The 21,649-nt window shown below is 52.7% G+C and overlaps 6 protein-coding genes across 6 annotated transcripts; 3 read left to right on the plus strand and 3 right to left on the minus strand.

The window, feature by feature from the left end:
- Positions 1–750: 750 nt before the first annotated feature.
- CC77DRAFT_1005126 (hypothetical protein) lies at positions 751–9,650 on the plus strand (the record flags this gene model as incomplete). Its single annotated transcript, XM_018523324.1, has 5 exons — positions 751–958; positions 1,007–3,697; positions 3,780–5,018; positions 5,485–5,783; positions 5,868–9,650. The coding sequence occupies 5 exons, from the start codon at positions 751–753 to the stop codon at positions 9,648–9,650; spliced, it is 8,220 nt and encodes a 2,739-aa protein (XP_018390949.1).
- Positions 9,651–11,156: 1,506 nt separating this feature from the next.
- On the plus strand, positions 11,157–13,033 carry CC77DRAFT_333754 (Di-copper centre-containing protein). Its single transcript, XM_018531284.1, has 5 exons — positions 11,157–11,711; positions 11,762–11,947; positions 12,013–12,258; positions 12,315–12,653; positions 12,718–13,033. Exons 1-5 carry the CDS (start codon positions 11,518–11,520, stop codon positions 12,908–12,910), a joined length of 1,158 nt encoding a protein of 385 aa, XP_018390950.1. The 5' UTR covers positions 11,157–11,517; the 3' UTR covers positions 12,911–13,033.
- Positions 13,034–14,293: 1,260 nt separating this feature from the next.
- Positions 14,294–16,189, minus strand: CC77DRAFT_1028045 (acetylcholinesterase precursor; the record flags this gene model as incomplete). The annotated part of the gene is made up of 2 exons (XM_018526415.1): positions 14,294–15,944; positions 15,996–16,189. 2 exons carry the CDS (start codon positions 16,187–16,189, stop codon positions 14,294–14,296), a joined length of 1,845 nt encoding a protein of 614 aa, XP_018390951.1.
- A 1,461-nt stretch (positions 16,190–17,650) lies between these two features.
- On the plus strand, positions 17,651–18,699 carry CC77DRAFT_1005129 (hypothetical protein; the record flags this gene model as incomplete). Its single annotated transcript, XM_018523325.1, has 2 exons — positions 17,651–17,673; positions 17,904–18,699. The coding sequence occupies 2 exons, from the start codon at positions 17,651–17,653 to the stop codon at positions 18,697–18,699; spliced, it is 819 nt and encodes a 272-aa protein (XP_018390952.1).
- A 763-nt stretch (positions 18,700–19,462) lies between these two features.
- CC77DRAFT_1005130 (hypothetical protein) lies at positions 19,463–20,522 on the minus strand (the record flags this gene model as incomplete). The annotated part of the gene is made up of 3 exons (XM_018523326.1): positions 19,463–19,903; positions 19,957–20,156; positions 20,240–20,522. The coding sequence occupies 3 exons, from the start codon at positions 20,520–20,522 to the stop codon at positions 19,463–19,465; spliced, it is 924 nt and encodes a 307-aa protein (XP_018390953.1).
- A 397-nt stretch (positions 20,523–20,919) lies between these two features.
- CC77DRAFT_1005131 (hypothetical protein) lies at positions 20,920–21,295 on the minus strand (the record flags this gene model as incomplete). Its single annotated transcript, XM_018523327.1, has 2 exons — positions 20,920–21,026; positions 21,094–21,295. 2 exons carry the CDS (start codon positions 21,293–21,295, stop codon positions 20,920–20,922), a joined length of 309 nt encoding a protein of 102 aa, XP_018390954.1.
- Between the last annotated feature and the right edge of the window lie 354 nt (positions 21,296–21,649).

A 21,649-nucleotide genomic window follows, 5' to 3' on the forward strand; every position in this document is an offset into this window, starting at 1 on the left:
CACCTCACTTTTTCCCTCTTTGCCATGACTCTCCCATACGTGCCCATGCATGCCCCTGCAGCGCCGGCCCTCCCTTGGGTGTCGAGAAGGTTGTTAGAAGGGCAGACCTTGCTAATTGATGCTTTGCCGCACTTTACGCTCTCAGGCCTTCCGGTGCCGGAAATTTGGCCGTTGAACCCAACGCTGCACCACGATCCACGCTGGCGACACAACTGCAAGCTAAAGCGCCATCGAGCCAATAATCGAAAAGCCATCGCAGCGAAAACCCCACCTTCCGGGCTTCCAACTCTATCAACCTGAACGAACTGCGTTTCCCTACGTGGACCAATTAGACATACAGGCCAAACTCGCCTTCTCAGCGTGAGCCTGTGGAAGCATGCGCGCATGCCAATCCGAGGCTTACCGAACCATTGCGCCCACAATGCGAGGCATCTCCTTACGATTTCTCGCATCATGTCTTGTGACAGTTGTCCTGCACCTCTCTTTCGTCTGATCTCAGTGCTGCGTCCAGCTTTGGCCGATTGAAGCCACGCACGTTGCATACCTCCACCCTCTGTGCTTTCCGTCTAGACTGATCCGTTTCTCATTCGTCTCTCCGCAATCAATGCTCGCACCCCACGTCTCATGTCGCCATTGCATGCCTACCTTTTGTTGTCATCAGCTATGGAACGAAGAAAACATCTATAGCGTGTAGCACAACTTATCGAACATCTGGTTTCAAAACACCGCATTGACTTTGTTTGATCCACCATGCGCCAGTTCGACAATGTCTCGATATCGCCATGGGCGAACCCATACGCCGGCCCCAACACAAACACCGGCAAGAACTTCTATGCTACCGCGCCCCAACCACCGGCTCAACCTCTCTATCGCCGGGTGGTTGCGCCTCCTCCAAAATTCTCTTATACGGGCGTTGCACATGTAATTGATGATAAGCGCACCGATGACGATCAAGCAGGTATGCTTGGAATACGTTATGTCTAACATGTCCAATTGACCATTGTAGAACCAGGAATCGCCTCGACAGCACCAGATGCTTCAGATTTACCACCTGTGGCAGAAGCCACGCTAGCAGAGGCCGCACCTCCAGCCATACCAGAAGTACCTCCCCCAGGAGAACCTTCGATAACAACAGATACACCTGTAGCAACAGTCCCAGCAGAAACTATACCCGAAGACCCACCGACACAACAAGCAGAGGCTGCCTCCAGTAGTGGGGACGATGTTGTGGCAGCCGAAGTTGTGACTGAGGATGTTAAAGATGAACCTCCGGGATCAAGCGATGCCACGAGCGTTGAAGTATCACCGCCTCCACCAGCTTCGCCAGTACCGGTAATAGGGCTGCCGACATCAGAGGTTTTGCCAGTACCCCCTAGTGAGCCCGTGCCTCCTCCGCCGCCAGCACCACCAGCGGATGCAACACCTGAGCCTGTAGTCGCTGAGAGTGAGAAGAGTGGTGAGTCCGAGCAGGCCGCTCAAGAGCCCCCGAAATCCCCAACTGAGAAGTTTGTCCATTTTGCCTCTGACACCAAAGACCCAGACGCCGCAAGTATTGGCAAGAAGAAGAAGTATGGTAAAGGCAAGCCCACCGCGTTTGTTCGTCCCAGAAAGCCATCGAAATCCGTTCCCCTTGCGTCGCCGCCGAAGGACGGAAAGAAGAATGCTATGGTTCCAATCAGCATCATGAAAAAGGAGCGAAGTGGTTCAATGTTCTCAGCGTTCACTAGTGAGAAGTTGATGAAGGGGGATATGAGGAAGTCAGGAGGAAAGAGAGGCAGTGATGACGGTAGTATATCACCAAGTGACGACGGGTCGGTCGTGATCATCGACGGAGATGCATCCCCTTCGGTCGTCTCCGAAAGCGTTATCATCGAGGAACCTACCGAAGCCGCTTCAGAATCGATCGTAATCGAGGCCGTACCGCCGCCACCACCGCCGAACGATACTCCAACTGTAGAAGACGAGGTTGCTGTTGGTGAGGATACTGTGGAGGCACAGCATGAAGCAGCAGTCACAGACAGCCCTACCACCGAAGGCAACGAGCCTGTCGTTGCCGAGTCCCCTACTGAAGCCGTAGCAGAGGAGACTACCGCAAATGATCCTGTAATCGAAGACACCCCTGCCTTTTCGGACGAGCCGACAGCAGATGCGGGTTCCGAAGGACCTGCTGCGACACCAGAGCCGCCGGTGGAAGGTTCAAGTACTATGAGTGAGGATACAAAGCCACCCGTCGAAGCGGAACCTGAAAAAGAACAAGCTTCGGCAGACGGTGTAGATGTGGTTGAGCCCAAGGTGGCCTCTTCAGACGAAGAGCAACCAGTCGAAGCGGAGAGCCCTGCTGAAGCGGCACCGGCACCAGCACCGGCGGAGGACTCAGTTGTGGGCGAGGCTGCTAGTGAGTTAGCAGTGGAAGACACGACTACCGTTGGGGAATCGACTGCAATCGAAGTACTACCCTCTGCTGTAGAAGAGGCACCCGCTGTCGAGGAACAACCTCCTGCTCCTGAAGAAGCTCCGGTGATCAACGATCCGCCAATCACCGAGGAGACTTCTGCTGTTGGAGAGGTGGAAACATCCACAGCTGAAGAGACACCCAGTGGCGAAGTAGCATCATCTGGTGAAGAACCGACCTCTGCGGACATACAAACATCGGCTGAAGAGGTACCCGCGGCGGACGAGACAGTTGTTTCTCCAGAATCGGCTGACAATGAGGAACAATCTGCTCCTGGAGATACTCCAGTCACTGAAGTCACCCCTGTTACTGAAGAGCCATCCTCGGCCGAAGCATCGCCTGCGAGTGAAGCGGCACCGGTTGCTGAGGAGACAATTGCCGCCGTTGAAGAGGCTCCTCAGGCTGATAGTACTTCTGATGCTTCAGACACGCCCGCTACTGGAGAGACTTCTTCTACAGACAATCCCACCGCTGACGATACCCCGCCTACTGAAGAACTACCGGTACCCGAAGAAGTCTCAGCTGTGGATGGCACACCTACTGCCGAAGAAGCATCTGCAGGCGAAGAAGCACCAAAGGCTGAAGACGCCATCGTTGTCGACGAGGTACCTGTTACAGAAGAGATGCCAGCCAGTGAGGCCACTACTGTCACTGAAGCGGTAACTACGTCTGATGAATCGCCAGCTGCTGGTGAACCAGTCGCTGTTGAGGAGACACCTGCTGTGGAGGAGACACCTGCTGTCGAGGAGACGCCGGCTCTTGATGAATCACCCGCTGCTGAGAAGACACCTGCTGTTGAGGATATACTTGTTGTTGAGGAAATACTAGCTGCTCAGGGAGCGTTAGTTGCTGAGATAGCAGAAGATGCCGCCGCGTCAAACCCAGAACCGGATGCTGCTCAAGAACAGTCCCTACTCGAAGGGAACGAAGATGTCGAACCATCTCCTATCGCAGATCAGGAGGCTCCAGTCGAGACCTTACTGGTTGAAGAACATGCAGATGTTGCGTCCCGAAGTACTCCGAACGAAAAGGAATCTCAAGGATCTGAATCTTCAGCTGTCGAAGATGCCGTCTCCGAGCCTCCCGTTTCTGAAGAAGTTCCAGAGCCCGAGACAGTTACGTCCAGCGACCCGCCATCGACTGAGAACGACGATAAGATTGAAGACACAGATGCTGGAGAAGTAGGAAATGCTGAGTCAGTGGTGGCTGTAGCTGAGTCAGATAACTTGAGCGCTGAGATTACGGGTGAGTCCACTTTCGGTTCACCATTGGATTGCAGGCAACACGGAGCTGCATGTCTTTGTTATCAATGCTGATAATATAACAGAGGAGTTACAAGCCGATAGCACGATCGAAGATCCAGTCGCAGTGGACGCCAGCGAACCTATCCCGGCCGAGAACGCTAGCGACACAACATCTGGTGAAGGCAACAGTGAGCCTAATACTGTGCAGGATGAAGGCAAGGTGCCTACGGAAGAACCGGAGGCTACAACTGTCCCTGAAGAAGCAGACCCAACAAGTGCTTCTCCGCCGACTGACGACGACTTGGCGACAGCTCCTCCCGAGAACACCCAAGCGACTGAAGTCGTGGCTGATGTAACACACGACGAGTCTATTGTACCGACAGAAAGCGTCGCCGATATGGGAGATGCCAACAATGAGCCGAGTGAAGAGGCGATCATCGCGCCCATCGAAGTCGTGACAGCGGAGACTGAAGCAAACGGTGAAGATGTGGAGGCCACAGAGACTATGCAAGACATTTCCGATTGGGAAAAAGACGAAGATAACGTCAGCGACCTAGAGATATCTGACTGGGAAAAAGACGATGCCGATGCTTCATCGCAGGCTGGTGAGAGTGAGACCAACCCTTCCGAGCACCAAGACTACGAAGACGACCGCATCGCGCAAGAAGCATCTGAACCTACGCCAGAGACAGAGAAGCCATCAGATCAGCAAGAGCGCGAGGCTGTGGAGCAGGTCCAGCAGATCGACACTGAAGCCTCTGTTCCGCCCATCGATGTCGCCGTCGAGGACGATGCAGTCCCCACTGGAGTCACAGAGGCAGAACAGACTGTCGAAGACACATCCACGACTCGTGAACCAGAGGTGTCAGAGCAAAATGATGTTACGCAACAAACCGAAGACCAGACAAAGGACGAGGAGCCCTCATCCTCTGACCCTGCGGCAGAGCCTCCTGAGCCACCAGAGACGATCACTCCAGCTGATACAGCCGCAGCTGATCAAAAACCAATTTCAGTCGAAATTGACACGCCCAATCAAGACGATATTGAAGATGCGAAGTCGACTACGGGTGTCGAGGATGTCATTGGCACAACTGAGGATGTGTCTGCACCAACAGAACCCCACTCAGATCTTAGCCAGCCAGATGCATCAGAGGAGAACAACATCACCGATTCAAGCACAGACGCACAGGAGGATGCGACTGCACATGAATCGCCAGCCGATGATCTGGAGCCAGCGGTGAACGACGAGGCTGCCAAGGACAGCGAGCAAGCCATAGTCTCGGCTGCACCCGATGACGTGGAGAATCCAGACGCATGCACAGGTACGTATATGCTATGTTTTTTGTGTTTCACATCTTTATGTCGTATGCACTTCTTTTCGCTGGCTCAATTACGCACGTTTCCACGATAGCGCGCCCTTGGGCGGCGAATCGGGCTAGCGAGCAGCGGTGGGAATACCCCATTGGACGCCCCATATTTTCGTCTGGCCCACCTGCCAGCACATTCTGCGGACTTTCTGCCACCGCTGCGACTAGCTTATCGTCACGTGGAAGCCTGTCTGTCGCCATCAAATTCGGGCTGCGACACATGCGTCGCAATTTGTCGACGTCCCAAGATGCGTGGTTTTGCTCCGCGCTAGCCCTGCCGCTTGTGATTTGGCTCCCGACATCCCCGTCACATCTGAATCTCAACTTCTTTTTTTTCTGTTATTGTACTTCTACTTGCACACCATCGACATTTCTCTCCTCTCAAAAGTGGCCATGCACCACAGCGGCTGACCCGGTGTAGCCGAGACTGAAGCAGCCCTACCCAACCTCGACGACACCCCGGACGAATCATGCGCAAGCATCCCAGCTGACGCGACCAGCGAAGTCAGCCCAGACCCTGTCTCAAAAGAGGCTGACGTTGATACGCCCATTGAACAACTCGCGGTTGAAGAGAGTCACACTGAAAACGCCGTGGGCGATCCATCTGTTGTTCAAGTTATTCCCGAAGAGACCGACCATGATGTTGTAGCGAACATTGCGCTAGCAGAAGCCGAGCACGACTCTGCACCAGACATGCCGGCCAAGAAAGCACCGGAAGTGGTACGTACGGGGATGCGATTGATTTTGAATTGTCATACGCAAAACTTTGTTCAGTCTTTGATGATGTATACTAACCACTTATAGGTTCCCGAGGACGTTGGGTCTGAGGAACCTCAACCTTCGGAGGTTTCCGTTGACTCTAACACCGGGCCATCGCCGGATGATGAGTCAGCAAAAGAGCAGGATTCTGATGCGGGAAGTGAGTCTGGGTCTGAGTCCGAAGATGATGACTGGTCAGGGTCGGAGGCATCTGCTGCGCCTTCTGCATCTGAAGTTCCACAGGTCGACGACACGCCTGACTCGGCACCCGCTCAAGATGAAACAACCAATGCCGAAGATGCTCCGCCGAGTGAAGACGCTGCCGTCGCTGCTGTAGAGCCTGACGCTGCGGCGGAGGATCATCAGTCAATCGTCGACGATGGCGCTGGTTCGGATGACGACTCTGCTTCTGAGCTTTCCTCAAAGGCCCAAGAAGAGGAACAGAGCTCTGTGTCGGTAGAGGAGGCTGCCAATCCCGATGACGAAGAAGTTGCCGAGAGCCCAGAGTCACCAGTAGAGTCCGCCCCAGTCGCGGATACGCACCCAGGGTTATCGCTCGAAGTCAATGTCGCAACGTCTGAGATCGTCCCGGAGGCAGAGGCTCCTACATCAGAGGTCGATGATCCATCTGCTCCCGCTCTCGAACCAGTTTCGGAGGAGGAGCAAGCAGGCGACGAGGATGACGCCAGTGCTGCCACCCAGGACGATTCTGCCAACGACGACTCTCTAGTATCAACAGAAGGCTCCGCCGAGCCTGAAGAAGAGGCGCCCGCAGTTGTGGAAGTGCCCGAACCGGCCGACGAACCCAAGGGTGAAGAAGAGGCGCCCGAGGAAGATGAGGCTGATGATGTCTCTCTGGTGAGCGAATCCGACAGCGAGAGCGAGGCTGGAGAGTCTGTCTTGCCACCGGAAGACGATGTAGAGGCTGATATCGACGCTACTCAAACTTCAATTGACTCGGAAGAGGTAGACGCTGGCGTACCAGAAGCCGAGCAAACAGTGATCGACGAGGTCGCTGATGCTGAGCCGCAAGCATCTGAAGCGGGGGATGTACCTGTGATTGAGCAAGAGGCGGAACAGCCCACTGAACCAGAAACGACAGAATCAGTCGCAGCGGAACCTGATGCGGAGCTAGTTGAGCCAGAGGCTGGCGTGAACGAGATTGACGAGGCGTTGGCCGACGAGGTGGACGAGGCGCAAGAACTGGCGGCGACACCAGTTGAGGCCCCTGGAGAGGAGCCTGACATAGCCAAAGAGGACGAAGCCGCCGAACCTGCACCTCTAGAGGAATCAGATGATGGTCAGCCTTCATCTCCTGTTGAAGACGCACCAGATTCACTTGCTGAAGAGGCCAATTCAAATGATGGCTCCGAAGCTGCAGAGGAAGATGATGAACCTTCAGCGGTTGACGTGAGCGAAGAGAAGGATGACCAGCCGGAGGAAGCCCCGTCCGCACCGGAGCCAACACCAGCAGAAGATACACCGCCTGAAGAGGCTGCTGCAGAGGCGGTAGAGGCACCTGTGGAGCCCGCTGAACCAGTAATCGAAGAAGCCGTTGTAGAAGAAGCTGCCGCAGTCGTCCAAGACCCACCTTCCGAAGCAGAGTCAGAACAAGCAGCCGAAGAACCCCAACAGGACGAAGAGCCGGTACCTGCGCCTTCCTCTGAGCCCGAGGAAGAAGAGCCACAGGCACCACCCGAGGAAGCCCCTGTTGAAGATCAGCCCGAACCCGAGGAGCCAGCTACTGCTGAAGAGCTCGAGCCACCAGCTGAAGCAGCTCCAGAGGAACCCGAGGAGCCAGCTGAGGCGGTATTGGCTCCAGAGCCAACCCCAGAAACTGAGGAACCCGCTGAACCAGCGGCGGAGCCAGAAGCCGAGCAAATTGTGGAGGACGGTGCCAAGGAGGTCTCGGTACCAGACCCAGAAGTGGAGACGGAAGAAGTCGTAGCGGAAGTGGCCAATGAAGATATTCCTGAACCTCAACCAGCCGACGATGCCACGGCGGAGAGGTCCCTCTATGTTGGTGAAAGTCCGAGCAGAACTCCACCGCCACCACCACTACCTGCTGTCGTTGCCGCGTTGGTTGACAACAGCACTGATGACCATATGGTCAGGGAGCGCGATTTCGCAGTCGAAGATGAACCGTCTGCCGACACTCCCAGTCGGGAGAAGACTCGTCGTCGATATTCGCACTCCCGTCGCGAGAGCCAGCATCAGTCCAGCCGTAGGCGAGAAAGCGGTGCTAGCACCAGGGAGCGGCCAATAATGCCATCTTCGGCTGTTCCTGATGCGCCAAGGACAAGACGGCGCGATAGCATGACTGAGCGCGAAGCTGAGCGAAGAAGGGAAAGACTTCGCGAGGCTGAGAAGCCTAGTAGTGGCAGCGACAGAGAGAAGGCCTATGAGAAGGCCTACCCCGAATACCGCTCACGCCACCGAGAAACTAGGGGTGAAGAGAGATACAGCAAACGTCAACCCGCCGAGGAAGTTGACGAAGAAGCTGAAAGACAAAAGCGACGTGAATTACGACGGGCCGAGAGAGCTGAAAGAGAGCGTCTCGCTGCAGCAGACGCTGCCCGCCTGAAGGCTGAGGAAGAAGCAAGAAAGTTGGAGCATCGTGAAAGACGTCGTGCAGTTAGGCGTGCCGAAGAGGAGCTTATGAGGGCAATGGAGGAACGTAAGAAGCTTAAAGAGGAGAAAAGGCTTGCGATGGAAGAAGAGGAGAGACGTCTTCGACATGAGAAGAGACGGCAGCGGCACGAGGCCGAAAAGGAGGCAAGACGCTTGGAGCAGGAAAAGATTGAGCAGGCTGCGCGTGAAGAAGAGGAGGCGAGGAGGCTACGGCGGCAAAAGAGGGCGGAACGAGAAGCAGCCAAAGCGGCTGGTTTGAAGCCAAAGGAAGAGTTGGTTGAACTTTCTCGCGATGCTGCCAGACGAGCAGCAGAGGAAGACGACGACAACGCCTCCCCTCCCCCTCCATTGCCACCCGTAGGCGACGAAACACCACCTCGTAGCGCGCCGCGCCGACGCTTGAGTACTCGAGAGACTCCACCAAACGTGAAGCGCGGCAGTCTTTTCGGTGGCATCTTTGGTCGCTCAAAGCCTGATCCTACTCCGCCTAGCTCGAAACCATCCGGATCAACTCGCGCCCGTGCGAACACGCTGGAGACGACGCCTGTCAAGCCATCGCGAAGAGAACCTGAAGCCGAACGACCCTCAAGCAGAGATCAATCGTCAGACCAGAGCCGAGAGCGTCCCGAGCGCATGCACCGCAGTCGGCGTCACTCACACAGTCAACGTCGCTTCGCTTCTGCTGAGGAGGAAGCTGACTACTACAAATGGAAAGAAGAGCGACGTTATATGCGCCGTCCCGAACATGAAATGTCTGGTGGACGAGATGGAGGGGTTTCCCTTCCGCCGCCGCCTCCGCCGCCTGAGGATCTACCTCCCCCACCACCAGAGCCTTTCGAATATGAGCCAGAGCCAGAGCCCGAATCGTTTGAGCAGGCTGAATCGCCCGTGATCGAGGACGCAGCTGCCGTCGTCGGTGAAATCTCAATCTCAGACGAGGAAAGACGCGAGCGCCGTCGAAGCAGGCGTATGTCGAAACCGGAAGAACGCCCCAAGGCACGCCGTATTTCAGTCGTCGAGAAAGAGAGGCCATCGGGTCGTCGAGTAGAATCTGATCGGCCCCGCGCTCGAGATTATGGCGATGACCGGCCAAGACCGAGACGTGGTGAGACGGACCGACGTGACAGGAGGAAGAAGAAGGAAGAGTCAAGCGGCCTTAAGGGGCTGTTTGGAGGTTTGAAGAGGAGAATTACGTGAGTTTGCAGTACACAGTCGAGCCACTATTGGATAGGTCCTTCTTGGGACAGACATCAGGCGTTTTGGATTGGGCGGAATTGTTCTATACCATTGACGGATCTCGTTTCATCTTAATCAACAGGGCGTCGGCGTTAGGTATAAGCATAAGATGGGTGGGCATCTGTACGAGTATGTCTGTATGTCCTTTTCTATTAGATCGATCGACAGACCTCGCGAGAGGCACTTAGTTATTATATACGACTCGCTTAAGCGGTAACACTATACGTATCATCATTCACTAGTACGGGATGAATACCTGCCATTCTTGTGTGTGAACTGTGTTTGACAAATTTTCACGCCGAAGAGATTTGCCGTCGCTTCCTTATTCGAGAGGCATGCTTGTGATCTACTGGAGCCAGTTGTGATGAAGCCGCTAAGGACAGTCCGTGAACAGTGGATGCACGGCACTAGAAACTTCAGGAGCGGCAATGACTTTCCCTAGTATTGAGCCCAAGACCATGGAACTCGCGGCAAGGATTGTGGTGATCTAGAAAAAGGCATTATTACGGGCTGACAGCGTGAATGTTATGCTTCACAGCTCAAGCCGATTCCTCATTCGTCATCTACATCTCGCATGTCTTGTCGTTAACACTTGTATCAGTCCTTCTACCATCCAACATGCCACACAACATAGTTGAGATAGATTTGCGAGGACAAAAGAGCGGTTTGCTACCAATCGCGCGGGTTGTCGCACTCCTTGAATCAATTGTATCGGTTTCCACTCGACGACTCGGTGACTTTGCACAAATGGGCTTCAGTCAGGGTGTGAAGCAGCAATGATTCAAGTGTTGAGTTAAACACTTCAATAAGTCGATAGTACTACGCTCTAGTGCGTGGCCGTGATGTTTCCAAGTAGGTCGAACAAGCCCTTATGGCGGCACTGGTGTTGACCCTTGCTGACACGGGACGCGGCGTTCGATGCATTCCAGCCGTGATGCACGATCCAGCTGGCGTGCAGGGGTGTAGTGCAATTATCTCAACCCGTGGACACAAGAGCACCTGCAGCACCAAGCCGCTATGGAAGAACACAAGATGAAGCCGGGATCCTTCTCGATAAAGCAGCCCATCCGTGTAGGATTAAAGATCTGAAATATCAACCATGACATAAGGAAAGCAGGTTATCAGGGCCCTCCCTTCAGCAATCGCAACATCTGCACCTACACATGAAGTCCTCCATCCACGTGTACTGCGTGTTGGCGCTGAAAGTCGTACTCACAGCTTATCAAGCCCATAGGCCTGTCGCTGGTACTGGGATCCTTCGGATGCTCGCTTAGCAGTGGGCCTCCTTTCTTCAGCAACATTCTGCGCATTACGAGAGTTGTCCTTCCAGGGCAAGCAAAGAGCACGTCAGAGGACCACTAAAGTCCTCATGTACAACTCGACCAGCCTTCTATAACCAAGAGTATTGAATCATATTTATTGATGTAGAAACATTTAGAAGACCAGAGATCGCAAGTTGCAGATCGTATCTGCAGACCCTTCGCATGAGAACATGAGTTTCGCAGATCATACCCACCGGCCCAGCCTACTCGGACATGCCATAAACGGGTCTTGCACCGGACAACATATGTCCCATCCACCGGGTCTAATGCTGGCAAAAGCCAAACCTCCTCAGCTATATGTAGAAACGTAGTTGCGGCCTTTTAACTGGAAGTGTTCGATCCCCGTCCCCGCATGCGTAGACCTTCGCGATGCTCTTTGCGCGATGTGGGCAGCCGAGCATATTAAATGGCACCTCCCCGCGATAAAAGAAGTCCTTGTCGCTCAGCCAAGTGTTTAGGGTTTTTTTCGGCTGCCTCCTCCTTACTGGTTCTACATCAACCTCAATATGCGTTTCCATGACTTCCCAACCGCAGTTCTGGCGTTGGCCGGTACCATCCAATCCCTGGTGATCGAGAAGAGGGACTTGCTTTCGGATCTCCAGAACCGGGCCCTTGAGAATCTGAAGGCTGCAGAGAAAAATGGTACACTTGAGAGGATAGGAGAGTGCTCTATTTCTACCGCGACAGTTCGCAAAGACTGGTAAAGGTTTTGATACATTTGAGTACGTGAGAAGACTAAAATATCCCCAGGGCTTTCATGAGCGTAAACGAGCGAAAAGCATATATCAGTGCTGTACAGTGCATGTACAACGCTCCATCCCAATCCGATTCGGCCCTAGTACCTGGCGCCAGGACCCGCTACGATGACTTTGTTGCACAACACATCAACCAGACCACAACAATCCACGGAACTGGTAACTTTTTAAGCTGGCACCGGTAGGTCGTGGCTGTCCAAATCGCATATGAGATGCATAACTGATGTCACGCCTCCACATCTGCAGGTACTTTGTGTACGGTTACGAGAAGGCATTGAGAGACGAGTGCGGATACAATGGCTCCCAGCCTTACTGGAACTGGTTTAGCCATACAGAAGACCTCACTAAGCACCCTGTCTTCGACGGCACTGCGACGAGCATGGGTGGAGACGGTTTATATGTAAAGCACAACGGAAGTGCGGGTGGCAAAGGCACAATTGCGCTACCTTCCGGCGCAGGAGGTGGTTGCATCAAGGACGGTCCATTCAAGAAGTAAGTGCAAGATCTCCTCGAAGGGATTTCACTTGCAAATTTCTAACAAAGATCAGCCTTCAAATCAATCTTGGTCCTATCTCTCCATCAATGGCCGGAGAGACTGCATCATCATCGCCACTTGCCTGGAACCCACGCTGCGCAAAAAGGGATCTTACCTCCTACGCATCTTCTACTTGGTTAACCTTTGACAACCTCTACAACGTCACCCTTGGGGCAGCCTCCGAGAATATCGGTCTTTTTCAAGATGAACTTCAGGGGCGCTTTCCTGACGGCTTTCTCGGCATGCATGCCGCAGGACATTTCTCCATTGGCGGTGATGGCGGTGATGTCTTCAGCAGCCCCAACGATCCTGCTTTTTTCCTACATCACGCTATGGTCGACCGTGTATGGTGGTAAGTTGCGACTGCACGACATGTATGTGAGACAAAGACTGACTTCGTACCTCTACATCTACAGGCTTTGGCAGGCGCTGCACCTCAACCAGGCCAAGTCCATTGCTGGCACGATTACCATCTTCAACCAGCCACCTAGCCGAGATGCCAGGCTTGATGACCCTATCCAGATGAACTACCTTAATATGCCAATCATAACCAATGAGGAGATGATGAGCACACTAGATGGAGAACCGTTATGTTACATCTATGCGTAGAGGACATGTAGTGTGTGTTACTCTTAGTAGTGAACAAAACCCCGACATCAAATAGTGTGAGATGTTTCAAAAGCTGTGTTACTTGATGATTTCAAAAGAAAGGCACTATATCTGTGTTTAAGAATATACAACGGTTTGACGACCCTTTGCTTGGCCTTAACTGCGTTCCCAGCTTGTGCATTGCCACCATGACCAACATCTTTCTTCGATCAAACTACATTTTACTGGTGGCTCACTTCGTCTTATATGGAAGTACCAATGTCTCATAAAGTATCAAGCGCCAGCGAAGCGAGGATACATGGCCACATCAGCACGCAGGAAGCCGAGCGAGCCCGAAAGCGTCACGGCCAGAATCGTGGGCGCAACGCGCGACGGTACAGGTGCGTTCGCTCGCGCAGGACCAATGAAATTGCAACGCGTGTCTAGCAAACTCAAAGAATGGGAGCCTGAAGACTGAGGTTCACAGTAGGCATCGGAACAGGGTTCGGACCAGATCCGTGGTCCAAGAATACATGAAGGACGGCCCAACCTAGCACGCGAAGCTAAGGCACGTCACGACGCGCATCTCGACACTAAAGCTACTGCAGAATAAGCTTTTTGTGTTAACCTAGAAGAAATCGGCCTAGGAGCTCGTCTGGATAGAACGGATGTACCCACCAGTGAAAATGCTGTGATACATTTAGCACGCACCTGCCCAAATCTCAAGCATCTTCGTCTGGAACCTGATGTTCCTATCCCAGAATCTTGCGTCCCACCCATCTTTGTGGTATAACCAAAGATCTTATTGCTTAGCGTCGGCGGCCAAAATCGTCGCACTGACAACTTAAACCCAACTGATCTTATGCCCTTGGCCGACGATCCGGTGATCTCCGTCCGCACGCCCAAACTCAAGGATCTAGACTTGCGTCACGCAAACCAATTTCTGGGAAGTTATGAGAACCGTTACCGGATAGCTGGGTAGGAAGAATCCGCTGTATGTGCATTTCCGGTATCATAACGTGCATTAGGAGGAGATTTTCAAGTCCGGCAGGGAGGAGAAACAGAGGATGACTGAAGCCCAGAGGGTACAGGTGGTGCCCCAAGCAGCCTTATGTTTCTAGCATGTGACTCGGGTGATAGTGGTATTCCAAATACGGAGCGAGCGGAGTATAATTATACACAGTGATATTTTTTTTTGATGTTAGATCATACTCACTTTGAGCTATTCGAGATCAACTTTACAAATTGATTGAGTTACATGGTTGTGTAACACTTGGATGGAAGATGAGAAGATGAGTGGTCGTGAACCTATGGTTGATGAATTGATGGAATACTAAAGTAATCCTACTAGCACCTTACGTGTACGCGCTAGTCAGCAGTCATTGCCATCCTAGGTCCCATCATTCACGCAGGAATAATATCGGCCACGCTCCTCCAGAAGTCGCATCTCATGCCGCGTCCATCCTCCCACGTGTATGCATTGACAAGTGTAAAGTTATTCATGAGACCTGGTCCGGTGAAGTAAGTCGTGTTGACCGGTGAGTTGACATTCAGCGAACCAATTGCCATCTCACCACCTGTCTGGTTGAGATCGAGCTGGTACGGTTCGGCGACCGAGAAGGCTGGCCATTGAGTTGCGGCTGTGCTATCTGCAGTATTGTTGGACGAAGTAGAGCCAGCTGCTACGGAAGCTGATATTGATGGGTTGCCTTGAGTGATAAAATTTCCCCAGATGTTCATGAATGCGCGCTGGAAGTCGGCGCTTAGATATGGCACTGAGCCTAGCTGTCCGAAGTATCCTTGTACGTCCGCACCATGGGTGGCTGGGAGAGGGCTGAATTGGTACTTGTATGATGTACGATTGTTGCCAGTGTATGCTTCTGCCATCCAGTATGACGGGCATACGAAAGTCAGTTCAGCGTAAAGGTTGTTAGCACGCTGCTGCTGTCCTGTAGCAAGCGAACTTTGATCGAGCGCACTAGGTCCAGTGACACCATTCGTCGCAAACTCATCAGCACTAGAATCGTTCGCAGCGTTGCTGATTGGGTAGTAGCGCAGCACCTTTGCGATGTCAGAGTCGGTGAATTCGGGCAAGTTGTTGCGAAGCCAGGTGAGGAAGTCGTCTTCGGAGGTGATGTCTTGAGGTACGAATAAAGGCCCCTCGTTAGCATTGTTTCCGATCAATGCATTTCGCCCATTCACGCGGTTTTCAAGCAGCTGGCTGCTGGGCTCATCCTGAACGAAGATATCGTCGGTCACTGGCAAGAAAGCCCAAGTTCCGAATGTCGCAGTGTTTGTCACATCGACAGAAGCACTCTGTAATGTCTCCGTATCTTGTGATACCAAGCAATCAAAGATTGTGGAGGATGCATTGCCATATGCGGTAACCGAGCAGTTTGCACGATCGGCAAAAGCATAGTAGTTCTGTGACGGAATCCAATGGTCGTAAGCATACTGTTTGGGGAGGTATGGCGACGCGGCGATGGTGCTGCGGAACAGTGAGTCGCCCAACGAGCCACCATAGGCCATATCTTGAAGCATGACTGATCCACCGCCAGCACTTTCACCAGATATGGTCACGGCTGAAGTGTTACCTCCAAATTGTTCGATGTACGTCTGCACCCACTGAAGAGCGAAAAACTGGTCCAAGAGTCCCGCGTTTGCAACACCTTTTCGTACTACTTCATCAGACGCGAGAAAACCAAACGGTCCCAGTCTGTATTGGATTGAAACGATGACAAAGTTATTTCCAGTCGTCGTAAGAAGTTCAGTAAAATCTTGTCGGCCATTGCCAGCGCCATATCCACCACCATGAATCCAGACAAGGACGGGAAGATCTGACGCGTTGGCTGGGCTTTGAACGTTCAGGAAAAGGCAGTCTTCCGAGGTTGGTGTTGTTGCACCGCTCGATTGTAAGCTCGGCTGTCCGTTGAAGCCGACTTGTTGGCATTGAGGCCCATAAGCATCGGCGGAAATGGTTGAAGTTCGGTTGACGGATGGTGCTTGGGGTCGTTGCCAACGTAAACTACCGGTCGGTGGTGCAGCGAAGCGAATTCTTGAAGCAGTAAATCAGCATCAATTCCTCATTAGTGATGGATAAGCATACCCTCGCCAAGTGTTGATACCAGTACTCGTGTTGCTGGTACCCTGGTAGATTCCATAGCCTAGATCGACTTCTAGAGCATTGGCTCTAGTACTCTGTCTCTTGCCCAAGACCTCTTTGAACGGCTGAGGATGAGGTAGCGCAGCAACCGCACCCGAAAAGGTCACAACGCTTGCGATGAGGGATGACAGTAGCATGATGATGAGTGGAAGCGATACACAGGTCTGAACTGGTGCTCAGCTGCGTGATGCACAGGTACTTTTAAATTGCATGCGCATACTGGGTTACCAATCTCGGACGCATCGTCACCGAAGACGACCGGAGTTTGATTGACCAGGCACTCCGTTCTCGGGTGAAATATCGTGCGTCTTGCCAAGATGTGCTAGATGCTACGAGTGAAGCCGTCCATTGATCCGCGACACTAAAAAACAAGCCTTGCGGCGGGATGACGCCTAGCTTTTCCAGGTAGGATACAGAATACCCAACTATTGGCTGGCTGCCATATAACGGCTGCCATGATGTGCCGAAGACTGGGATTTGAGACTCTTCGGCCCCTAGCTCTCGGTTTGTATAGAAAGGACGGCATGGGTTACCGAGGATCCACCCCTCAAAAGAGCGATGAAGTCGCAAATTGGATATTAGACATACCCCGCATACCATTGTTCGGATTTAAGGTCCATCTCATTTTTTTTGGTATCCTTGACGTCTGGTCCGTGTGCTTTGGTTGCTAAGCATCTCGCGTTCGCTCTCTCTCTTGTAGCGATCAGCATCGGAAGTCTCGGACTAGCATGCGCTTCGAACATTCAATGTTCTACTCTTTATTCATGTCTAGGAGGCAGTATAAAGGGGCTGTTGACCTTGTACGTATCTACCGCGTACGCGAGCTTGACGTTTAACACCTGCATGTGCCGTTTGCGGAGTTAGGAGTTCTGCGGACGCTGATTCAGTGATTGCATCATGATGCCTCTAGTGTGTTGAGATCTAGCTCCAGAACCGAGGGTAGAAACACCAATTCTGCACCTCGTCCTTTTCCCCGGAGTCTGTGGTCAATCTGGATCTCGCAGACGGCAGATGCAGAGATCAAGTGTGAATAGTACGCGTCCTGGGTACGCGTCCCGATCAGAGCCACTGCTCTGGTACCTACCAAGGCCCGTAGACACCATCTCTTCTTCTGCTTCATTTTGGATGCGAATGCCAACGAGAAGAGCAATGCGAATGCTCGGTCTGCGAGAGTTAGTTGCAGCACCTTCAGATTGAGGAGATGTATTGTTGCGATAACATCGAGTCGGTAGCTTCGCGTTAGCTATACCTCTCCGTTAGTCCCCATCTACAGTCGCCTAGCGTGTTTGCTCTGCGCGTTGAAACAATAGCTTTTAAAGGGCCCAGTTGGTATCGCCAATGTTCATACGACTCTTCAACACTACCTCTTGTATCAAAATCGCGCAAATTCGCCTATGATGAGAGGTCGGAGCGGCACCCGGGAGACGCTCATCGGTTGGTGCTACTAGGCCTTGTTGTATCCCGCACCCATGGGATAAGGAGTCGTCGGAAACAACGTTGGACCCCTCTGGCGCACCATCGTCTGGCGTCAGGTGTGACGATGGGAATAAGAAGCTCTATAGCTCTTCGTGCTCCCAATAGCTTGCTGATAAGGGTGCATGCAACCGAGTGCTACGGGCAGGTAAGCGAGGCATTGTGATTGGGCTGTATGGCGGCTGCACCTCTCGACTCCGCCACCACGCCGGAGGATACGGCACCAATAGCTCGTGTCTTCAGTCTGACAATAGAGGCTGAGCACAAATCCGATATTATGGCCTCAGCCACCCATTCCTCCTCCGTTTGCCTTGCGAGGACAGATTCGAGCCTTAGACTTTTCCCTCCCTAACCCTACTGCTTCTGTCTTTGCTACAGTGACATTGGCGACATCATGATCTTTGGCGGCCTTGAGATTGTTGCAGGTGGATACCTCATCCACCGACACTACCGGAAGAAGAACGACAAGGAGCAGCTTGAGGCAGAAGCCCAGAAAAGGCGCCATAACACGTTTCCTGGTGCCAATCCGGCGAAGCAGAATGGCTGGAACACGCAAGCTCATCATCGTCCTCAACACCATCAGCAGCAGCAGCAGCAGCAACAACAACAACCTGCGGTACCACAGCAGAAGTATGCGTGCTATGCTCCAGCGGCACAGCCTCGACCACCGATATACCAACCGCAATGTCAAACTCAGGCCCAGCCTCAGTACCAATCCCAACCTCAATGCCGACCGCACGTGCTTCCCCATACTCAGAGCTTCAACATTCCACGGCGGCCTGTACCGCAGCGGAAACCTCAGATCATCATACAACCTTCTCTCCAACGAACCGACTCCTTTGCGACGATATCGCGCATGCCCATCGCGAACGGCTCACGGCCACAAGACATACCTGAACAGACTAGCCCTGCGGCTGGTCTTTCATCTGTACCGCAACATGGCATCTATGGAAATGCAGGCTTCTCGATGTCGACACCAACTTTCGGTGCGACGCCTACATCTCCTGGGCTGACCTACGAGTTGGCTACCGAGCCTCAGGGTGGTGCTAGTCAGACTATTGATGACAACTGGGAGACATATGGACATGGCCATGGTGGTGGAGGGCTACATTACGCGCCCACCGTGTCCACTGAACTGGGCGAGCGGGATCCGCCGCCTCCTTATACGCCTTGATACATGCATGGAACGTCTCAACCCTTTCTTCTCTTCTTTTCACTTCATTGCGCTATCTTCTACTTATTGTATACTTTAATACAAATATTGAGTACACATGCCCTTTGCAGGACTACTGTCTGCCATCGAATCTCAGAGCTAGACCTAGTGCCAGCTCGGTGGATACGTGTATGCCGTCACCGAGCTGAGTCTCGTCCGCAAACAGGCGCAGTAAGGAGACACCCAGCACGGAACTACACAAGACAAACATCTGCTGTCGGTTACAAAATCTTGCACAATGTGTTATGCAGTAGTGTCTTGCCATCTTGCCATAACTGCGACACCATGCGAAGAAGCACCTATTAGGCGTTTGCGCATGGTGGAGGCTATGCAATATCGGCGACACCACTCAGCCTCGCCCGCATTCGGTTAGTGACAGGAGGCATTGAGTGTTATCCTCCCACCTCTTCCTGTTAGTTTTCGCAACGTCCTGCATCTTACAACAGACTAGGTGTGATGCACAAAATCTCTCTAGTCATCGCTTACGGTGGCTGTTTCGTGATTACATGGTAAACTTGGGCTAGGCGACCGCTGATGCTATAGTACCGTTATTACCCCTTGCAGATCTAGTCCCATCTCCTTACTTATTCAAAGTGAACACACATGCAACCTCAATAAAACATCTCCCGGCAAACTTACAGAATGCCCGACTCAACTACCAAATTAAGAATTATGCCAAAACTCCAATGCCGTCAATCTTTGACAACCTCACGAGTAACCCTGGTCAGATGATTCCACCAGCATCTCCCGCCCTCCACGCTTCCGCCCACTCCTTGACCGCTTCGTAGTCCCTACACACCCTCGCTGTATCCCAACCTTCGGTCCCGATAAACTCCTCTCCATCTTCACCAACCATCTGATGGGTCACTTCTAGGTTGGTATCAGCAGCACACATGAGTGCTTGACGCAGGTACTCAAAGCAGTGAGTGATGTGGCCGGGATCGTCGTCCTCATCTTTGGCCGACAGAAGAGCCTCTATGAACGGGTTCGGCTTGAACACTGTAGGGGACGTATGGTCATGGCCGTGTCCGACGTGATTTTCGGAGGATGATTCGAGCTCGCTATGGGGAGAGCCGGTGTTAGGAAGCGATCTTGCTTGAGGTTGCTGATGTTGGAGTTTGGCGAGCTGGTATGCATTCTTGTAGAAGGCTGTTCGAAGACCGTGCTATTTGACTCGATTAATAGAGGATCGTGTACGCTAGTGGTGCGAAACCATACCAGACAGTGTATCTCATGAAACACGGCAATAGCTTTTACTTCTCCATCTTTTGCTAACTTGGGGTGTTGGATGAAGCCTCGACCTTGCGGCATGATGCTTTCCCAAGTCTCTTGTGTCTCCAGGCTAGGCTCCGCCGCGAAGCTGGCGTTGGCCGACCACCACACGTTGTTAATATTACGGTGCGAACTGCCCCATCGTGCTGATGTCTAGTAAGTATGGCGAAAAATGCTACACGCAGGCTTAATCGACTCGTGCAAAGAAGGCGATATGGAGCGAACATACCAATAAACCCATCAACTTCCTTCTCCAAAGTGAACAGTTGGCTGAGGCCGAGACCGATTAAGAAGCTTAGCAGAGCAACAAAGAGGTATCCGCACATGTGCATGCAGGACCAATGCCAGGGCCGTCGAAGCCTTTTAGCGAGCAGCAAGTCTTCATCTGCATCATGTTCCTCTTTCGGAGCGGACACGCCTGGAGAGATGCATGTGTCACCTTCCCCCTCGGTCGAGGTTGACAAACGACGATACGATTTGGCTTTCTGCGCAAAGAGGTTGAGGCTCAACATTGTTACATGATAGAAGAAAAAAGCGCCGCTATGCTGCGGTATTAAGAGCAGGCTCATATTTACATGTGGCAAGGCCCATGCTTGAGATATTAAATTGGTTAGATTGACTCTATTGGCAAGACTGAAGACCTTATTCAGGATAGAAAAGAGTAAGCCCTTGGACACGGGAAGGATGCGCTAGGATGTGGGCGTTCGGATTGAAAACAATTAGGGATATCTTGATTCGGTAAATGATCAGAAAACTAGCCTATCAATTCTCCGCGCTGGCTGCAGTATTGCTATCGTCATCAAGGGGTCTCGTACAGTTCCTCGCCATTTGAAACCCAGCTGCCGTGTGGCTAAACATATTCACGTCTGTCCGCCATAGTTCGCAGAGGTTGGGTCGTATGAATAGAGGCTAGTTTAGCTTCTTGTTGCCGACCGTGACCTGTCTGCCTTGGCTGCGCTGGTACTGGAGGAAGCCAAAGACAGCAGCAGCGACAACGCCAAGCATAAGGACATTGCCTATCGCATGGTTAATATTTGCGCTTAGGCTGGCACGCGAGTCGGGGGTTTTTTTTTGCCAACTTACCGAGTATGAAGCTAACAATGCCGCCAGCAAGGTCCACAAGCCCACGGAAGAAGTTAACAACGAGGTCGATGATCTCAGTAGCGAAATTGAGTGCGAACTGGGCCGTCTTCTGGACTAGTGCTCCGGCAGTAGTGAAGAAGGACCACACAAGCTCGACTAGGGACTTGAAGAGGTCGCTGAGCGCGTTGACGATGGAAGACATGTTGGTTCGGCTGTACTTGTGGGTAATGGTGAGTGGTGTGGTGTAACAGGTCTGAGGCGAGAGTGTTAGGTGGAGATAATGCGGTGGAGCTTTAGAGGGAGAGTCTTGTTTGTGGGAAAAGTTGTGTTGGTTCGTGTGCGACAAGGCGCGACTGCCATCAAGACATGTCGATGACTTCCAAGACACGGAGAATGACGCGGGGCCTACGTGAGAGTGTGTGAAACTTGCTGTTCCAAACAGCTGTTGCCGGCGATCTGGAGGGCGAGGCCTGCCTCTTGCCTGCCTTGCATAGCGTTGCTGGTTGGCTCTGCGGGTGAATGGCCGTTGTTGTGGTGAGATGTGACGTCACATGTG

The sequence above is a fragment of the Alternaria alternata genome, assembly GCF_001642055.1.
Source record: "Alternaria alternata strain SRC1lrK2f unplaced genomic scaffold CC77scaffold_2, whole genome shotgun sequence".
Lineage (NCBI taxonomy): Eukaryota > Fungi > Ascomycota > Dothideomycetes > Pleosporales > Pleosporaceae > Alternaria > Alternaria alternata.